The 19630-nt window shown below is 44.8% G+C and overlaps 1 protein-coding gene across 6 annotated transcripts in view; it reads right to left on the bottom strand.

The window, feature by feature from the left end:
• Positions 1 to 19630, bottom strand: part of Herc2 (HECT and RLD domain containing E3 ubiquitin protein ligase 2) — a 189282-nt gene that overhangs the window by 134487 nt on the left and 35165 nt on the right. For 5 of the 6 annotated variants that reach the window (XM_010612947.1, XM_010612945.3, XM_010612948.1 and 2 more), the window contains exons 6-15: positions 15335 to 15435; positions 14336 to 14492; positions 13009 to 13119; positions 12462 to 12633; positions 9539 to 9712; positions 7373 to 7561; positions 6653 to 6804; positions 4140 to 4297; positions 3946 to 4059; positions 2347 to 2598 (exon numbers count right to left, since the gene is read on the bottom strand). In XM_010612947.1, the coding sequence (XP_010611249.1) occupies positions 2347 to 2598; positions 3946 to 4059; positions 4140 to 4297; positions 6653 to 6804; positions 7373 to 7561; positions 9539 to 9712; positions 12462 to 12633; positions 13009 to 13119; positions 14336 to 14492; positions 15335 to 15435 (1580 nt within the window). The remainder of the gene's footprint in view (positions 1 to 2346; positions 2599 to 3945; positions 4060 to 4139; positions 4298 to 6652; positions 6805 to 7372; positions 7562 to 9538; positions 9713 to 12461; positions 12634 to 13008; positions 13120 to 14335; positions 14493 to 15334; positions 15436 to 19630) is intronic. The other variant, XM_033761041.1, reaches the window with a different exon arrangement.

The following is a 19630-nucleotide window of genomic DNA, read 5'->3' as shown; positions in this document are numbered from 1 at the left end:
TGGTACCAGGTTGAACTCGGGTCCTTGAGCTTGCAAGGCAGGCCACTGAACCACTGAGCTAAATCCCCAGCCTCAGAGTATTGCTTTCTAATAATGTGAAATAATTATTGAGGATCCCAGTGAAAAAGTGGAATAAGAACTTAAAACTTCACGTCCCTAACCTTATTCTTGTAGGATGAAATTCAGGTTTTAAACAATAATAATAACCATTTTTGAAGACGTACAGATTACTTCTGAAATTAATCAGGAAGATTATAGGACTGGGTTTAAATCTTGACCCCTCTACATTGCTCAAGGATTTTGGTAGATGAAAAAGACTATTTAAAGTAGTAGCACATAAAAAAAAAAAATTTTTTTTTAAGTAGCATATAGAAAGCTATAGCCTCTCTTCATCAACTCTTGTAAGAAATAAATTTCCAGATAAAAAGAATTGAATTTTCAACATTCTTGGCCACTAAAACATTCTCACAAATTTTCACATATAATGATGTTGCTGACACAGTATATTTTTCAGTATCTATTAGATTAATTCTCCAGCCCCAGCTATAACAATGCAAAGCATACTTTTTTTGTTTTGTTTTCTTGTTTTGGCTTTTTGAGACAGGCTCTCACTTTGTAGCTCAGACTGGCCCTGAACACGCTGTGTAGCCCAGGCTAGCCTCTAACTCTCGGCTTCACCAGTGCTGGGATTACAGGTGTGCACCACCATGCCTGGCACAGAAGCATATTCTTCACTGAGGAAGTTTTCTTAAAAGGAAATCTATTTTCCTCCCAAAGCTGTATGCTATAAAAACTTTTAAAACATTTTTCTATTTAAATAGCATTAGCAAAATACTATATTTTTCCTTTTTAGTGAATCTAACAATCTACACAAGCAGCATTTCTAAGAATATCAACATATATAATTCAGGTGAAAAAGTACTATAATAAGAACAATTCTGGGTCAGGGATATAGCTCAGTGGCACCACGCCTGCCTGGCAAGTGCAAGATCCTAAGTTCAATTCTTGGTAATGGAAGAAAAAAAAAAAGAAGAACAACAATTCTACCCAAACAGCCTACCATACATTAGCAACAACAAAACTACCTACACTAATTTAAAAACGTTCATGGAGTAAGCTATTTCTCTACCTAATAAATGAACTGAGGAAACACATCTCCCTTACTAATGGAGGGGAAGGTAAGAGGCAAGTGAAATCCCCTTACAGTTCCACAGCATACAGTAAACTGCATTACTCTACAGCTCACCTCAGAAGCTTGGAGAATAATGAACACTTTGGAGCACACAAGCCTCCTGGGGATCAAGCTATCCACGTACTTTACAATGAAACTGACAGGGGGAAAGGAAATGGCAAGCCTCACATGCCACTTCCAAACCCCTTAATAAGAAGCCAAAAAACATAAATGAAGGCTTAGAGCACTGGATCCACTAGACTTCATCTTTGTACCAAATGAAACCGCACACCTGTTTCTGTGAATAAAATGCAGGCACAGCCAGTCCCCTTGCTTAAAATCCCTACAATCTGTCCTTTAAGAGAAAGGCTCCCCACCCCTAAATTAGAGAAGACGCTACAAGGCCTCACCTGATGTGCCATCACCACCTCCTCCTTCTACCCTGCTTTCTTGTCAGCTTGCCTGTACTTCAGCAGGTCTCCACTAGGACAGAAATGAGCTACAAGCACCAGCCTACACAGTACGGAAAAACCCGGTTCTCCCCTCTCAAAAGTTTCTCCTATGCATGACCCAATCACCGCGGTTTTACTGCCCCTAACTTGCTGCGGCATATGCTCCTTAGTAAGTGCCATAACTAGCACTCAAGCATATTACCATCGGAGCTCCCATCCTTTCTGCCCCCACTGCAGAAGTGTCTGCAGGTACCAAGGATAAGCTCAAATCCGACTACCTCCCACATGAGCCCACAGCACGAAGCATGTCCACAGTTCCTGCAGTGTCCATGGCATAAGTACATGTGAAGTGACACGTCAAGAAGCAGCTAACCTCAAGCCCAGCTGCCTGAGTGGAAATTCCCAATGTTAGAAAAACTGAATTTGGTGTGAATAATTCTTGGCCACTTTTTAATGTAGACAAACCACTTTCCAATTATTATCTATACCTAGCGAGTCAGTACCAAGTTTCTAATGATAGGCCACTCGTATAATGTCAGGTTAAGAAAAGAAAAATCTGGGCTGGGGATTTAGCTCAGTGGTTCTGATGCCTGCCTTGCAAGCACAAGGTGCCAAGTTTAATTCCCAGTACCAAAAAAATTTAAAAAAGAAAAGTCTGTAGAGTTTAAAACACTGGTAAAGAAGCTGCCTCAAAGGGCTTTAAAAGTTTCCATTTGTACTCACCTTGTAAACCTTCCAGAAGTTTAGGATAGCGAACATGTTCCTCTGTTCCATGCCCAAGTCTCTGATTGTCACCTTTTCCCCAGGAGTACACTTGGCCATCTTTGGTCAAAGCAATTGAAAACTGACTTCCACAGCGGACTTTGACAACATCTAAATCCTGCAGCTTTTCAATCAGCTTTGGCGTTTTACAGCCATCACTACCACCTCTGCCCAATTTCCCATAGTCACCATCTCCCCAAGACCATACTTGTCCTAGAAAACAAAAATGCATTTAGGTTAAAAAAAAAAAAAAAAAACTGTACCTTTCAATGGACATTTTAAATGGTTGAAAATGATGTAACCAATAACCCACACAAATCTAGATCAATCACCAAAGTATGCAGTTTACACTACACAGGAAGTTACTGACCCATCAATATCTCATTTATACTTGAGCTTATACAAGAAGCAATTAATAAAGGAAAAGCTGGTTTTCTTAATTAAATGAAAAACAGTGTCCTCATTCTTCCTCGTTTAGGCTTGATGATACTGCTGCTTCAACTACACCGAGAATGAAACAAAAGCTCCACTGCCTCAGAACACACCAGAACAGAGACCCACAGCACACAGCCTGCTCCACTGACCACGCTCCAGCCACCTCAACTCCCACCCTCCACACCCACAGGTCAGCAGTCCACTGTGTGTGCTCTGACCACTGGTCAGTGCGGGCACACACAGCTGAAAGGGGGTATTTTCATATGCTCTGGATGATGGCATGCTGCTTACAGCCTACCCACAATCCTCACCGTGTGCAGTGAGCCCACCATCACCCCATGCCAAACCACACAGGGAGGGACACTTCCACTGCATCAGCTGTCTCAAAACGTGATAGAGCAGCGGGCACATTTCCCTGCAGGATTTGCACCAGAAAAACACCAGTGTGAATAGAAAACATCCACAATCCTACTTATGACAATTTAGTCAATACTGACAACATCATCGTACTTTCCTAATCAATTTCACACCAAGAAGGCCAAAGAAAATATCCTATCACAATTTAGTTAAGAAAATATTTCTGGAAAGACATGGTGATCTATAGTCCCAACTACTCAAGAGGCTGAGGCAGGAGGACTACCTAAGCCCAGGAATTTAAGGCCAGTGTGGGCAATGCACCAAGACCCCATGTTTGAAAAAAAGAAAAGAAGGAACTTCCAAATTAAAAGTTTTATGAGGCATGTCAATAGTGGGCATTTAAAAACAATGAGATGTCAAGTTGACAGCTTCGTGTCCAAAAGGACCATTCAGATGACAGAGATCATCTTCTCTAGGACTCATGGTAGCAGAACCGTGATGGTTCTAACAATATCTATACCAACAATGGTAGTGGAACCTCCATGGATAGCAAAGTGTCTGAAACAATCCTTGATCTCTCAGCAAAGAACTCCCAGAAGTCAATTTCCAATGTACCTCTCCAGCCCTAGCCACTAGCAGCGGGCTGGCTTTCTCTGGACCTCTTCAGGAACTTAAAGGTAGATACCAAGCAGGGCAGCCCCACAGGTTCCAGGACATCAGCTGCGAGCACCTCCAGGTACTGCCCAGGCCCGTAGGAGCTCTACATACCATTTTCAGTCACAGCAAGAGTCTGGGCGTCCCCACTGCCACACGCGACGTCGATGACCTTTAGTCCTTTAAGACCGGCTACCAGCATGGGAATGGCCTCATCTTCACTAGAACCTTCAACAGACATGGCTGTCATTACTCAAGCCCCCGCCAGACACCCTGACTGCACCTCATGTGCTGTACAGTGGACGTACCGTGGCCCAGCCGGCCGTAGTTCCCACGGCCCCAGGTGTACAGCTCCCCCTCGGCAGTGATGGCCGCGCTGTATGTGCTGCCACATGCAATATGCACCACGTGCTTCCCTCCCTGCTTCCCCGAGAAGGCAGAGATCACTTTCGGCTCCTCCAGAGGCCTGTGGGAGGAAGGGAATGGGTGTGAGGGTCCTTCCAGGCACTTCTTGGTGCAGGCAAAGGACGTTCGTTCATCACCCGCACTAGACGATCATAGCATCAAGCCAGCTTCAGCTTTCAGGGCTCTTACAGAATAATCAAGAGAGAACCCAACACCAACGCCACCCAAGCTGTTAAACTGGAACCCAAGCCATGCAGAGCATCCAGCAGGAACATCAAAATAGTGTCCACTGGAAACTCGTACATGAAAGCCCACAACAGCTTCATTCAGAGGGCCTCAAACGTGATCCAGCGCAGCAAAAGGAATGAAGGCACAATAAGGCTGGCTCAACAAACTCTACGTGAAGTGAAACATGCCAGAAACAAAATCCTGTGTTGTAAAACTTTACGAATTTTGGAAGAGGCAAAGTAGTATCAACAGAAGACAGATGAGGTATTTCCAGGAGCAGGAGATGGGGTGCAGGAATCAACTGCAAAGGTACAAAGAAATTCCCGGGAGCAGTGCAAACGCCCTCTGTCTCAAATGAGGTAGTTCTAAAAGCACATATTTACAGAAGTAAGTTACACCCTGCAACTCATCTGCATGACTGCACGTGAACTTCATAAAGGTAGTGTGGGTTAATTCACACGTGTATACAGTGCACTTCTGAAATAAATGTGGATGGAATAAAGCTGGCAGGTTTTATTAATGCACTGCAAGCTACATTTTACAGATGAAGTATGAAGAAGCAAGGGTGTGACAGAAAATTCCGTTGTTACAATCCAGAATCCGTTTCCTATGATGAGTAACACTTTCCTGACAATTTGTGCGAGCCCATTCTGCCCTCCTGAAGACGGTTTGCTCACTGTGTGACTTCCGGAGACACAGACTCACACAGGGACTGCCAGTGGCTCTGCTCCATCAAGCTCTCCCTGCTTGTTCGGCTCAACTCCCAACTCCCCAAACAGGTTCTCTCCAGCTCCTGCCATCAGCACCAATCCTTCTCCTTCCTCCACTCCCAGAGGCAGGGTCAAGTTATTTCCTCCCACACTTCATCTCAGCTAAGAAACACTTTAGACCCAGGAAACTAGAGATGTCAACCTGTACCTCAGGGCCAATCAACTTCCTTCCAGAATAAGGAAACAGAAACAAGTCTATATTCCTATGGAGTTTCAGTTGTTTTTGTGGTACAAGCGAATGAACCTGTCCCTGTACACTGAGCTACACCCCCAGCCCTTCTACTTTTCATTTTGTGACAGGTTCATGCTGCTTTGCCCCAGCTGGGCTTGAACCCGAGATCCTCAGCCTCCCAGAGTGCTGGGATGATAGGCCCAGCTGAATTTCTTGGTTCTTCACTACACTTTTATGACCTTTTTAAATCCCTCCCGATTTTGTCACATTTAGTGTTTCCAAGCTCTTGCATGAATAGTGTACCACATGTAACACTCTGCTCTCCCCCCCATTTGGGATTCTTCCCAGCAATGTTTTGAGCAATAACGCCTCCATCTGCCTACACCTGCTGGTGTGAACAGCCACACACACCTTCCATGCTCCTCCCCAAACATGGAGGCAGGCGGGACTGCAGTCACTTCCAACCCTGCTCATCATTCTGACCACATGAAGTCGGCCTGCTGGGGTGACACACTCGTACAACTTCAATTTCTACCAAATACTAAAGGCTTACACACTGGGCTCCACTCACAACAGCCAAGAGAAAAAGGAGTTCCAATCACTCTATGGGAACTGGCAGAACTCTCCATTATATAAATGGACAACTACTTAGTTTTGCTTCTGTTTTCTTACAATAATCAAAAAGCTTACACCAACTAAACAATAAGAAAACTGTTGATCTTTGCACCTGTGAAAATAATATGGTTCAAGGGAAAGAGGACCTTACTGGTTGGAGACATGTGAAGTACTCATTAATGAAGGGACAGCAGGTAGCAGTGCCTTAGAAAACATGGCGGTTGGGCCAGGGATTTAGCTCAGTGGTTCCGGCACCTGCCTCGCAAGCACAAGGACCTGAGTTCGATGATCGCAGTGGTTCCGGCACCTGCCTCGCAAGCACAAGGACCTGAGTTCGATGCCCAGTACCAAAAAATAAAAAAATAAAAAACAGAAAACATGGCGGAAGATGCCACTGCTGGCTGTCACTACAGCTGGAACAGAGAGCAGAAGGGCTGTTTTCCAACACCCTCTAACTGTAGCCAGAGTTCCTGAGGAGTCATCAAGAATTGTCACCCAGTGGTACCCCTCTCCACTCGAGATAAACATGCTGGAGCAACTGAAAACACCCTGACACTTCTGTTTTCCATCTTTTGTGGATATGGCCACAAAGAGGGACAGAATGTCAGCCACAGGAATGAGCTGTACATACACAGTGTCCCCATGGCCCAGCCGTCCGCCGTCTCCACAGCCCCAGGAAAACACCTCTCCAGTGGCAGCCAAGGCCAGGTAGTGGTGACCATCGGAATGGGCAGCAATTTTTACAATGTTTCTGGAGGCCAGACCTTGGACCAGTTGTGGAGCCTAAAAGGGTAAAAACAGGAAGAAAATTAGTGATGAGTGTACAGATGATGAAATTCATTTCTGTCCTGAATAAGGCTGTTCTAACTGAAAGACCAGGAACCTCCAGTGGGGCCAATCCAGGTCTCCAGCCCGCCCTCCCCAACATCAGCAGAGCAACAGGCAACCTCTAAGGCATTTGAGGCATGACCAGTGCTGGCAGGTTTTACAGGGTGTCTGTGCTAGTAGGACAGAAACACAGTTCTCCTTTAATGAGAGTATGCACGTCCCGAGGTGCCATCATCCCACCCTATCCACTCCAGCTCGCCCCAGGGTAAAGGAGCTTACACACAAAAAGACTGCTTACAAACAGAAATCGCGACCAACACTGAGTTTCACTGTAAGGAGTTCCTGACCTTAACACCTCAAAGTCTTGACAATAATGCTAACAATAAAGATGATTAAACACGAGTGAGAATACACGATTAACAGATACTGATCAGCGGTGTAAAAGAAAGATGACCCTGTGCCATCTGCGACAGAAACCCTGCATAGTGAGGGAGCGCATAGGCAGATGGCCCACAACACGTACCAGCGTATCGCTGTTGTAGGCCTGTGTATACACGCGGCCGTTGCGGGACAGGATCAGGAAGCGCTTCTCTGCACATGCAATCTGTGTGACCCCCAAGTTGGCAAGGCCTTCACACTGGATTGGGCCAATCACATTGGCATAGTATTTCCATCCTATTAACCCCCAACCTATGACCTCCTGCAAAGATCCCTGTAAGATAAGAAAGCAACATTTTTTAATAGCAAGAAAATGTCTCAGAGTAAATACTAACATACTGTAAACTGGAAAGAGCAAGGAAAGAAAGCTGCTGATTCAAAACATCAAAACAAAACATTCCATGCTACCTCAGTAAATAGGAAAGATGAATGTGAATTGGTTACTTTTCTATATAGCACTTCATTATAACAGAGCCTATTATATAGCTGGCTCTTCAATGCATTTTTAAATGCTCAAACCACACCAGGCTATCAATTTGTCCCATAAGAGGCAAAAACTCAGAAGTCTAAGCACAAAGCTGAGAGGCAAGCACCCTTACAGATCAGGATGAAAAGGACCGAGATGCATGGAAGGAACACAGGGCTAACGAGCCACCCTGGTCAGCTTGCTGGCACACAGGCTCGCACACCTGCACACACACACAGGCACACCTGCACCACGTTGGGCATCGGGCAATGTCTGGAGAACAAACTTTTGCCAATAACCTGAGTGTTCACCAACAAGAGACTCATTTAAATGTGTGTGTGTGTTTGTGTGTGTGTGTGTGTGTGTGTGTGTGTTTACATATACCAGAGTAAATGTTTAAAAATTAGGATAGCAGGGGGGGGACAAGGGGAAAAAATGAGAACCAAGACCTGATATGTAAAGGTACTAGATCCCAGTAATGAATGCAACTGTACTGTCTACCTAGAATGTACCAATAAATTCAATTTAAAATTAAAATAAATAAATAAAAATAAAAATTAGGATAGCCAGGCATGATGGTGCATGCCTGTAATCCCAGCACTCAGGAGGCTGAGGCAGGAGGATCGCTGTGAGTTCAAGACCAGCCTGGGCCACATAGTGAGTTCCAGGTCAGTCTCAACTACCTAGTGAGACCCTGTCTCAAAAACCCAAAAAAAATAAATTTTTAAAATAAGTAAAAATGAGGAGGTCTGTTTGACAGAAAAAGCTCACTAGCCTTTATGTTCAGAGAGAAAAATAAGCTATATAGTGCTAACATGTGATGACTAAATGTTCTTTCCAGAGAAGGACAAAAATTGAGAGAGGCAACTACAAAAATGAAAATAAACAGTGGAGACCCTGAGTAAATGGAGGGAAGGAGTGATAGTATGTCTCTGTATGTAATTTTGATTTTTGAGTCATGTGACTGTATTATTTTTTTAATGACTGTAAAACTTAATAAATATTGTTTATATTTATATGAGAATACTTCAAAAATCAAAATTAGGGCAGGGGATTTAGTTCCGTGGTTCCGCCATCTGCCTCACAAGTGCAAGGACCCGAGTTCAACCCCTAGTACCAAAAAAAAAAAAAAAAAAAATCAGGATTAAAATTTTGGTTTTCTCACAGATGCATTGAGTAGTCATGATGATCAGAGAAGACCATGTATGTCTAGTCAGTCCTTGGTGGCTGGCAGCTCCCACGTGCTCTCCACACAGGCAGGTCACTACTCTACCATTCCACTACAGTACATGTACAGCATGCAATATACAACTACACTGTCATCAGTACTCTAACCAGCATCACATACTAAAATAACTCACGTTCAGAGTACTTTTTAAAAAGCCTCAGTGGTAGAGTGCATGCTTAGCATGTGTAAGGAACCTCCCTACAGAAGGCAGAAAGGACTACAGTCATACAGATGAAGGTCACTTCTTGGGGGCCTGTCTGGATCCTTGAGCCCTGTGCACCTCGGCTTGCTTCTTGCACACTCTGACCCTGGTAACATCTTAAACTACACACATGTTTGTTTAAAATGTAAGTCTGCTCCCACCACCAAGAGCAGAAGAAGTAAGTCTCACACATGCACAGACAGAATCTGGGAGTTTAACGGTAGAACATACAAAGGATACTGCTCTAGGGGCTGGGGTAGAGTTCAGTAGGAAAGCACTTGCCCAGCATGCACAAGGCTCTGGGTTCAATCCCCAGCACTGCAAGCAAAGAAAGAAATGCCACTTCAGCACATACCTTATGAGATGTTGGGGAGCTACACAGAGGAGGCATACAGGGCGTAGCCAGACGATCTAAGTGGGCCATGACAACAACTGCCGTTTGTCTTAAGTCAATGGCGAGCTCGTTGTCTTGAGGAAGAGTAAGGTACCTCAGGAAACTCTCATTGGGACTCAGAGGCCCAGATAAAAGCTAGATTTAGTAAAGCAAACAAACATATTCAGAATGGTGAAGAACAGTAAACCACTACCCTCTCAGTCCTCTTCACATGTGGTACTTCAGTTACGCATTACCTGTACATTTCATTTTGGCCATCAAATGACAGTACTGATACTACAATGACACTGTCCCGCTGTACATGTGCACACCTGCTGTATGAACTCACACAACACAGACTGCACGTGTGTATACTTATTGTGCTGCACATGGCTTAGTAACACAACCAAATTACCCTACAGGCCTGCTGCCCCCAGAACCCCTTCAGGAACACACCACAGGCTCCACAGAACAAGTGCAGCACCTCACCTTCACTTTGACAAGCAAAACTGAAAACCTCTCATTTTAATCTGAATGATGGGGCCAGAGATTTAGTTCACTGGTGCCACCCAAGCGCAAGGTCCCCAGGTTCGACTCCCGGTACCAAAGAAAAAAAAGAACTTTAATCTGAATAATGCCCACTTTAGAGAAAACTTAATGTTATTTGCAAATTAAGTCATAGTTCTAACTCTCCCAAAGCAAACAAGCTATATCATTTAAGAGTGCCAAATCATAGGCAAATAAGCCTACAGCATGATAACGGAATGGCTCTCTTTCCAGGAAAGACAAAATCCAACATGGTCCTGAAGTCCCAGCCCAGACTTGACACATTCCTCTGTTCCAGCTCAGCCTCCTCACAGACAAAGGGTGTGGCTGGGACTAAACAGACATAAATCAGGTGAGGCACCTCACATGCTGCCTGGCACCCAGGAAGGGCCAACACAGTGAGCCACTTTTCCACTGTTCCTTCTCATTCACCTGCCCATGAGTATTTCAGACTTCATTCTGGACTGACAGCATGTGCTTTGCTGACCCACGTCTTTCTGACAAACAGTACAATGGAAGAGACAAAGGACGGAGACCCACCTGCCTCTCCTAGGTAGCAACTAACATGGACAGTAAGATGACTACATGTGTGCATAGGTTCTTTCAACAGGAACAAAGAGATTCTCTCGGTACAGAGATTCCTCAAAAAACTAGAAATAGAAATTCCATCTGACCCAACTATACCTCTCCTGAGTACATGTCCAAAAAAGTTAAAGTCATCATACCACAGTGGTGCACGCATACCCATGTTTACACTGCACAATTCACAAGAGGTAGGCCCTAGAAACAGCCCAGATGCCCATCAACAGACGAACAGAGAAAGAAAATGTGGTATATGAACACAATGGAATTTTATTCAGCCAGAGAGAAAAAAGAGCTCACATGATTTGCAGGTAAATGGATAGACCTTGAGCCCACAATGTTAAGTAATATAACTCAGACATGGAGATTTAAGTGTCACATGGTTTCTCTCATATGTGAAGCCCAAAGCATTAAAAAAAATTAAAGAGTAAAATAAAGGCAAGATGGTAGGAAACAGGAAGGCAGACTTTTGGATGATGGGGAAGGGGACTCAGGCAAAGTGGGGAGGCAGCAGCTGGGGGGACTTGGGGATCGAAAATAGTGAAGATACGATATATGCATGCCAATCCCTCAAAATAAATGTAAACGTTAAAAAAGGTGTTTCCTGTTAGACCACTTGCTTTTAACAGGATGTGTGGCTCCTTCCCAGAGTGACCCTAGCCTCAGTCCTCTGCATCATCACTGCAAGTGCTGATAAGGACCCACATTTCAAGCTTTGCTCTTGAAATAGTGTCAGGACTTTTACTATTCTTTATTCTTCTACCAACTCACTCCTTCATGGAAGAGAACATGCCTTCATCTTCCATCAAATGGCTATGGTTTGAGTACTGAACCCGGGGCCTCTGCACTGAGCTACCTCCCAGCCCTTTTCTCATTTGTGATTTTGAGGAAGGATCGTGTTAAACTGCCTGCACTGGGTTTGAACTTGAGATCTTCTTGCCTTAAGTCTCCTGCTGGGACTGCAGACATGTACCACCACATGTAACTTTGTAAACTCTTATGTTGAAATTTAATCCCCATTATGAGATATTAGGAGAATGAAAACTTGATGCAACTATAATGTTTACAGATGAAATCTGAGATGTGACTAGGATTAAAATCAAGGCACTGAATACTGGAGGCTCTATGAGAGACCTGACAGACAAGACACATACACACCATCCCCATGTCCTGTTACATGATGCCCTGTACCACCTTGGGACTCTGCCAGCAAGAAGGCCTCCAGCAGATAGCCCTCCACCTTGTACTTCAAGAACCATAAGCCAAAATACACATTTTTTTCTTTATAAGGATGACTACCTTATGAACCTTTCACTACAGCAATGCAAAACAGATGAATACAGCATCTAAAGTTCACTCCCCTTTAGAGCCAAGCAGAGAACAATAGCTGATAGGAACAGAGCCACTACCTCACATACTCAAAGTTCTCAGCAGTGAGAAAGCCACATGGTCAATGAGGCAGTAGAGTACACTGGATCCACGTCAAGACATACTCCACCTACTTAAGACACAAATGCAAAAGCACATATACCAGGGCCCATAGCTCAGAGTTCTCTCTGGCCAATCACTGCCATATGGAAGAGCCCTGAGAGCTCCGAGATTGCTCAGCTTCACGCACAGGTGATTTCCCACACCCTCTCCAACTGACTCTCAGCTGTCACCAAATACAAGCACCTCCCAAGACAATCACTGCCATGGACGTGCACTCTGGCCTTGCAACTCTAACACAAATAGAGTAAGTGTACTCTCTACACACCAAGCTCCACGTGATGCTTACTTGTGTGTCCCCCTCAGCCTGTGGCGTGTCTTTGCTGCAGATGATGCTCTGGAATCTCTGAAGAAGAGGAAGGAGGGGGGCGCTGGTGCCCTGGGCAGACCGCTCATTATCGGTTTCCTGGGCCCCACTGTCCCACAGTTGAAGCAACAACAGGATGGCAGACAACATTTGGCTAATGGAGAAAAGATATTTATTCTCTCATCAAAACAGATTAACTTTTTTGCTATGGCCTATAAAAATTTTTTTAAAACCCAGCTAAATAAAAGTGAAAAAACACTAAAATAATACCATGGAAAACAATTTTTGGCAATAAAATCCCTGAATCAATACCAAGATTTAATCACTAGATATCTACTCTCTGCTGACAGGAAACATAAACCATAAAAGTCTGGCTTCAGAAGAAAGACAGGGCCTAGGACATGGTTATGAAACTACAGAAGATCGACCCCAGATTCACTGCAGCCACAAGTGATTCAGGAGATGCCTCACAATGCAACATGGGGCAGAGACACGGGCACCGCAGGGAGCTCTCGGTCTCAGCACTCACCTCAATGTGCCTCTCTGCACGGCCAGCTCCAGCAGGATGGCCAGGGCCAAGTGCTGGTCCTGCAGGGGGACGCCTCCTGGACCTTTGGTGCCCGGCATCCCATGAACATCCCTAGAGTGACAGCAACGGAGGCAAGCCGTCAGCATCAGTGACAGCAGCACACTTAAAGTCACATGTACACATTAACTATGTTCTCTCTCCCGGGGAGACATACTTAATATTCAGAATCAGGTTTCTGAGATTTGCTACACAAATTTACTCAGAGATCTTAAAATGTGCAATTAACTTAGAAAAGTGAGCAAGTGTGTCTGTGTCTGTGTCTGTGTCTGTGTGATTGCAGGCAGTGCTGGGGGTTGAACTCAGGACTTCCTGCATGCTAAGCAAGAGCTCCACCTCTCAGCTACACCCCCACCCCCTAAAGATATATTTTATTAAAAATATTAATGGAGATATATTACACTAGAAAATACATTCCAAACTTCTGAAGCACAAAATAAGCTTCATCATTACTCAAAATGAGTAGAAAAATGTTCAGACATGCTGCTACTTCAAAACAAATTCAAAATGCACAACACTCAAGACCAGAGTTATTTCTCCTAACAATGATTCATATTTTAAAGCTAGCAAGAGCAGTTATATGCTATAACTTGGACATTAAACACTCCTCAGAAGCCCACGTGTTAAAGGCTTGGCGGAGAGGGGATGCTGAGGATCAATCCCAGGGCCTCACACATGCCAGGCAAGAACTCCACCACAGAGCCTTCCCCGGCCCCAGCTTCACTCCCATACTACCCACCAGGACTTTAAACCGAGCATGGCCTGTCCTGTCCCGAAGAACAGTGGCTCATACGGATCACCAAGAGGCACACAAGAAAGGCTTGCTTTATCAATCTTTCATGAAGTTACAAGTAACAGTTTATACTAAATCATGAAATAAATAAATAACAAAAGTATGTGTCAGGCTGAGGGCGTGAAGGGAAGGCAGGGGTATGGGGAATAAATAAGAACCAAGACATATCATGCAAAGGTACAAGGTCCCAGTGATGAATGTAACTGTATTGTTTGCTTTAAATGTACCAAAAACTTAACAGGGGGAAAAAACACCATGCGCCATTTCCCATCTCATTCATGGGACAGCTTCCTGGGTTAAGTCTGAATATCACAAGTCATCTGAAAAGCTGAGAACCAGAATGTGGAGCCAGAGCTGAGGGTGCACTGGAAGCTGAAGCAAGAAACCAGCCCAATGAACTTCTCAGGTACAGAGAAAGACGTAGGATCAGGCACAGTGGGAGATTCCTGCAGGAAGAAGGTATGAAAGACAGCTCACCCTGTCACGACGGACCTGAGGAACCTGGTCGCTCTCTCTACCACCTCCAGCCACACAGAGGATACTGCGCTCTCGTCAAAGAGAGATGCCTCTGGCAGAGCTCGCAGGGCATCCAGGGACTCCTGCAATAGCTCGCTGCACAGGTCCGCGTCCTCACCTAGACACAATGCAGTCAGAGGTGGCTCCCCACACTCAGGCGGAGCTGACTCAAACAGCACCCACCGCCTTCCCACTGCGCCCACTCAGGGTGACAAGATGCCTGTCACCTGCCCAACCCTAATTTGACAGACCCAAGCCCCACAAGGCTGCCTCAAAGTCAGTTCTGCATTCAATGACACTGAGGTAGACAAAAGAGACTGCGTATTCCTTATCTGAAATGCTTGGGACCAGAAACGCTTTGGATTTCAGATATTTTGGGATTTGGTAATGTTTGTTTGTTTTTGGTACCAGGATTGAACTTGGGACCTTGTGCTTATTAGGCAGGAGGCGGCACCACTGAGCTAAATCCCCAGCCCAGATTTGGCAATATTTGCATACATCCTGAGACCTCCTGGAAACTCCAGTCTACATGTAAATGTTACTGCTCCATACACACTTACACAGCACCTGCATTATGACTACGACCCATGAGGACAAGCACGGACTTCTCCATTTGTAGTGTCACATTGGGCACTGATTTAGGATTTCAGATTTTCAAATTTGGTATGTTCAGCCCATGCTAATACCTCATCCTTCTAGAATAAATCAGTACTGAGGCAGTCCACAGTGGCAGTTCCTGGGGCAGGACAGGGAGGTAGGAAGGGAGGATTGCACACATACTTTTTTTTTTTCTTAAACATTGACCTGAAGTCAAACATCCTGTAGCTTCTCATTTACAAACGACGGAAGTAAGACCCAGAAGGCACAGAGGATCACTCCAACAACGCACGGCTACACACTTGGTTATGGAGTCCTGCTTCCTGATGTCTCAGTGAAGCAGTACACACATCTGACACATACCTGACCGCCAGGCCCTTCGTAGGAACGCAAAGGCAAAGGAAAGCGCTGCTCGGGATCCAACTCTGGCAAGTCCTTCCACTCCTCTGCCTGTGGGACGGGAACTGCAGATATACAAAGGGGTCAGTGAGAGGGCTGCGGAAATACCAAAATAAAATAGTAAATGATATGGGAGGATTTGGACCATAATGCACCCAGTGCTTTTCTTTAGATGGTAGGATCACAGATGATTTTTAGTTTCATTTTTGACATCTTTTTATGAAATGCACTTTGTAAAAGGAAGTTTTCTCTTAAAGAAAGTGGGGGGGGGCTGTCTACCTCTCAAGCACAAGGGCCCTAGTTCAATTCCGGTACCAAAAAAAAAGAGAAGAACACAGGCTGGGCATGGTGGCGCACACCTGTAATCCCAGCACTCGGGAGGCTGAGGCAGGAGGATCACTGTGAGTTCGAGACCAGCCTGGGCTACATAGTGAGTTCCAGGTCAGTCTCAACTACATAGTGAGACCTGTCTCAAAAAAAAAAAAGACAGCCTGAGCTACACAGTGAATCCAAGGCCAGTATGAACTACACAGTGAAACCCAGCCTCAAAAAACAAAAAAGAATGAAAAGAAAAAGAAAACATATTTACAGAGAATTAGGAAAATTCCCATGAAATGCCCACGGGGAACAGCATTCTAGTTGTGGGGAAACCAACAGTAAGCTGACAATGAACAGGTAAATGTAAAAATAGAAGCAGACAACAGAACAAAATCACCACCCCAGCATAGGGCTCTCGTTTCCAGTCTCTGGTATTTGAGACCTGCCTGCTGAAAGGTCAAAAGTCCCTATGCACTAGTCTTACTCCTTTCACCCCAGCTGCAGAGTTCCCTCTTCTGAACATAGTGCTTAGCCATCCTCACGCATTTTTTTAAATATTTTACTACCTAAAAATGTTAATTCAATAAGTTATGGTTTCATTTTGCATTTTGTAAAAAAGTAAATGGTATACCATAAAAATCATCTTGCAAAAACTTTTAAAAGACTAGAAAAATGAATGTATAACATAAACTGGACCATGTATAATAAGTTAATATTTTCTAGTTAGATATATAGTATTTCACACACAAACATGTAGCATTGCTACTACAAATTCAACTGTAATAATAATAATTGGAGGAAATGTTACTAAAACCGGTAACGACACAGAATGATGTTCCCAAGTATAGGGCAACACTGCATCCATCGGAAATGAGACGTAGGCCTCCTGTGAGGGCTGCGGGCCTCACGGGCTGCAACATGGACTCGCCTGCGCTCACGGCTGCCTGAGCGTGGGTGGGAGGCGGGGAGGAGCCCAGGCTGGTGCCCAGGAAGATTCCTTCTGAACAAGAAACACTCACGGGTTCAATCCCAGTACCACAAAAACATTAATGAATGAATAAATAAATAATAAAAATGTTAAAACCCAAAAAAATAGTGCTTCTCCTTTAGAATAAGTACTAAACAACTGTTCGAGAATTATGTGCAGTACATGGAATCCCACTCTCTTTTTTAAGAGGCTTTTAAATGATGGTGGCTTCATCTTATCAAAGTACATTTGATTTTCTGGAAGTATTTAAAACTAGTCAGATCAACTATGTAACAAACTTTGTTTTATGTTTATGGCTGACCAGTTCATTTTGTAGGAGAAACCCTAATTAGTCTAGAACATTGTTAAAAATGAGTTCCTGCCAGGCTGGTGACACACGCCTATAATCTCAGCACTCGGGAGGCTGAGACAGGAGGATCATTGTAGGTTCAAGACCAGCCTGGCTACATAGTGAGTCCAGGTCAGTCTCAACTACATAGTGAGACCCTGTCTCAAAACAAAACAAAAAAAATGAGTTCCTGTTCTTTCAAGGTAACTATTATTTTTAAGAATACCTACAGACATAAATTCTGGTGTGTTGCACTGCCACAGCCCTCAGTGGGTGCCAGGCCTGCGCCCTGTGTGCCCTCCCCAGGCTGTCAGTGGTAAACAGGAGGCCAGGCCACAGACAGGTGGCCCAGCTGCAGAGGTGGCACTGGAGTGTGTGTGCTGGGCAGCCTGAAATGTTCCAAGCTGAACCTGGAGGCACTCTTCCTTCCCTGCATCCATACTGAAGGCCAGGAGAGTGTGTGGAGGTTTGTTGCATTATTCCATCTTCCACAGCACATAGTCACAGAGGATCAGCAGGACTCACTGAGCAAAGGGCTTGTGGCAGTGACCAAAGTGTTCCTGCTCCAAGGAGTTTCCTGGATGTCTGAGGAGCAGCACATCTGCCCACATCAGCTGTGCTGCTCCACAGTGCTGAGACGTGGTCATTTCCAGTGAGTGTGTCACTCCCTCTGCTTTTTGCTTCCAGGTATGGCAGACTGGCACAAGAGTGGACGCTGAAGTATGCTATGTAAGTGCTTTGGAGGTTTTGCGGGACAAGCTTACCTGCCAGGCCCATGTCTCCCTGTGATGCTGAGGCATCGGCTACGCCACTCACAGAGCTTCACCCTTCCTCACAAGACTTGGCCACCCCCTCTGTCTGGCTGAAGCATGTCAGTGCTGCTCTCAGCCATCGTGGCTTTGACAGTGTCACATTTTTGATGCCAAATCGGCAGCCACTGTTAAAATCCACAGCCTTATGGTTACACTGAACCAGGTCCATCCACCCCATGTCATCTGCTCTCTCCCACACACCTCCCCTGTCAGCCTCTCGTCAGTGCCACACCACACTGTGGCACCAGGTGGGAGCCCAGCCGGGCCCCTCACCATGGGCCCTTTGCCTTTAGAACTCAGACTGCCCCGGGTGCCCAGGGCAGAGTGGGATTCCTTCATATCCCATCAGCCACAGAACCATGTCCTGAGGAGTCTGCCTGCCTCCTGGAGGCTCCTAGGAATTGGGACAGTGGCCTCCTTCTGCAGCTTCTACTGTCTTCCGCTGCCTGCCTCTGCAGGTCCACTTGGTGCATTTCTCTCCTCACACCAAGCAGCAGCAAGTAGAAGAACAGGATATAAAGCATATAACACTCCATGAGAGATGGCAGTCTTTGTTAGAAGCAAGAGTAAAATTATGAAACCTGGAAAGATGTGGATGATTCTCTTCTATGTGATAAGAGTTCCCCCACCCCTACCTCCTCCTACCAGGAATCTACACAAAGTCCAAGTGTAAGCCATTCACAGAGGAAAACACAAATAGCAGGACAGACTTTCAAATGTAAATAAAAATGCAATTTCCTCAGCTCAAAAAAAATCTGGTGTGTTGGGTTAAAGAAACCAATCTTGGGCCAGGGATGTAGCTCAGTGGTTCCACCGCCTACCTTGTAAGCACAAGTTCAATCCCCGGTAACAAAAAAAAAAAGAGAGAAAAAAGAAACTACTCTCAGTATTTGACCCTCCAGGCTTGCTTTAAGTATTTCTACATAACAAAAATCAGCACCACACTTGAGGTCATATAGCTGGTGCTTGGGAGCCATACCTGGTTTCAACATCTACTCTGCTACGTACTATCTGTGTGACCTTAGGTAAGTTGTTTTACATCAGTGTACTATAGTTTTCTTCCTATGAAGTGGAGAAAACAGCATTTTTAAAAGGGGGGGGGGAAATATATATATATATACACACACACATACACACACACTGTATTAAAAAATGAGAATGCATCATAGGTGTAAGGTGTGCTCAGGGAGGCTGGGAGGACCACCCAAACATGTGCCCTTGGAGACAGCTATGCCAGGAGACACACAGAGAGGGGCTCCTCTTGTCCCTGGAGAAAGGCCCTACCGCCCTCAAGCCTGCACAGTGTAAGAACCATAACTGTCTTTATTATAAGTGGCTCTTTATTTTGTAGATGTTCAAGACAACAAACAAAAAAAGCTTAGACACACCCCCATCCACAATAGTCCACTGCTAGCTTTGCAAAACATATTAAATATAACACTATACAGGAGGCTGAGAAATCAGGAGAGGAAGTCTAGAGAAATTTAGAAGATACCACTACACATCTATTAGAACAAAAGGTAAAACACCAAAGCAGACAAAGCTGTGGAAAAACTGACTACATAACTGGTGAAAATATAAAATAAACAGTGATTCTCAAAAAATAAGCATGGCAATTTTTTACATTAGCATACTTCACAGTAGTGTTTAAAATTAAATACAAGAGGGGCTGGGGCCAATTGTGGTAGTGCATACCTGTAATCCCAGCACTCAGGAGGCTGAGGCAGGAGGATCGCTCTGAGTTCAAGACCAGCCTGGATTACATAGTGAGTTCCAGGTCAGTCTCAACTACACAGTGAGACCCTGTTTAAAAA

The sequence above is a fragment of the Fukomys damarensis genome, unplaced genomic scaffold (assembly GCF_012274545.1).
Source record: "Fukomys damarensis isolate Sample0158 unplaced genomic scaffold, DMR_v1.0_HiC HiC_scaffold_7, whole genome shotgun sequence".
NCBI classification, from domain to species: domain Eukaryota; kingdom Metazoa; phylum Chordata; class Mammalia; order Rodentia; family Bathyergidae; genus Fukomys; species Fukomys damarensis.
Note: the sequence above shows the minus strand (reverse complement) of the source record. Positions and strands in the feature narration are given on the sequence as shown.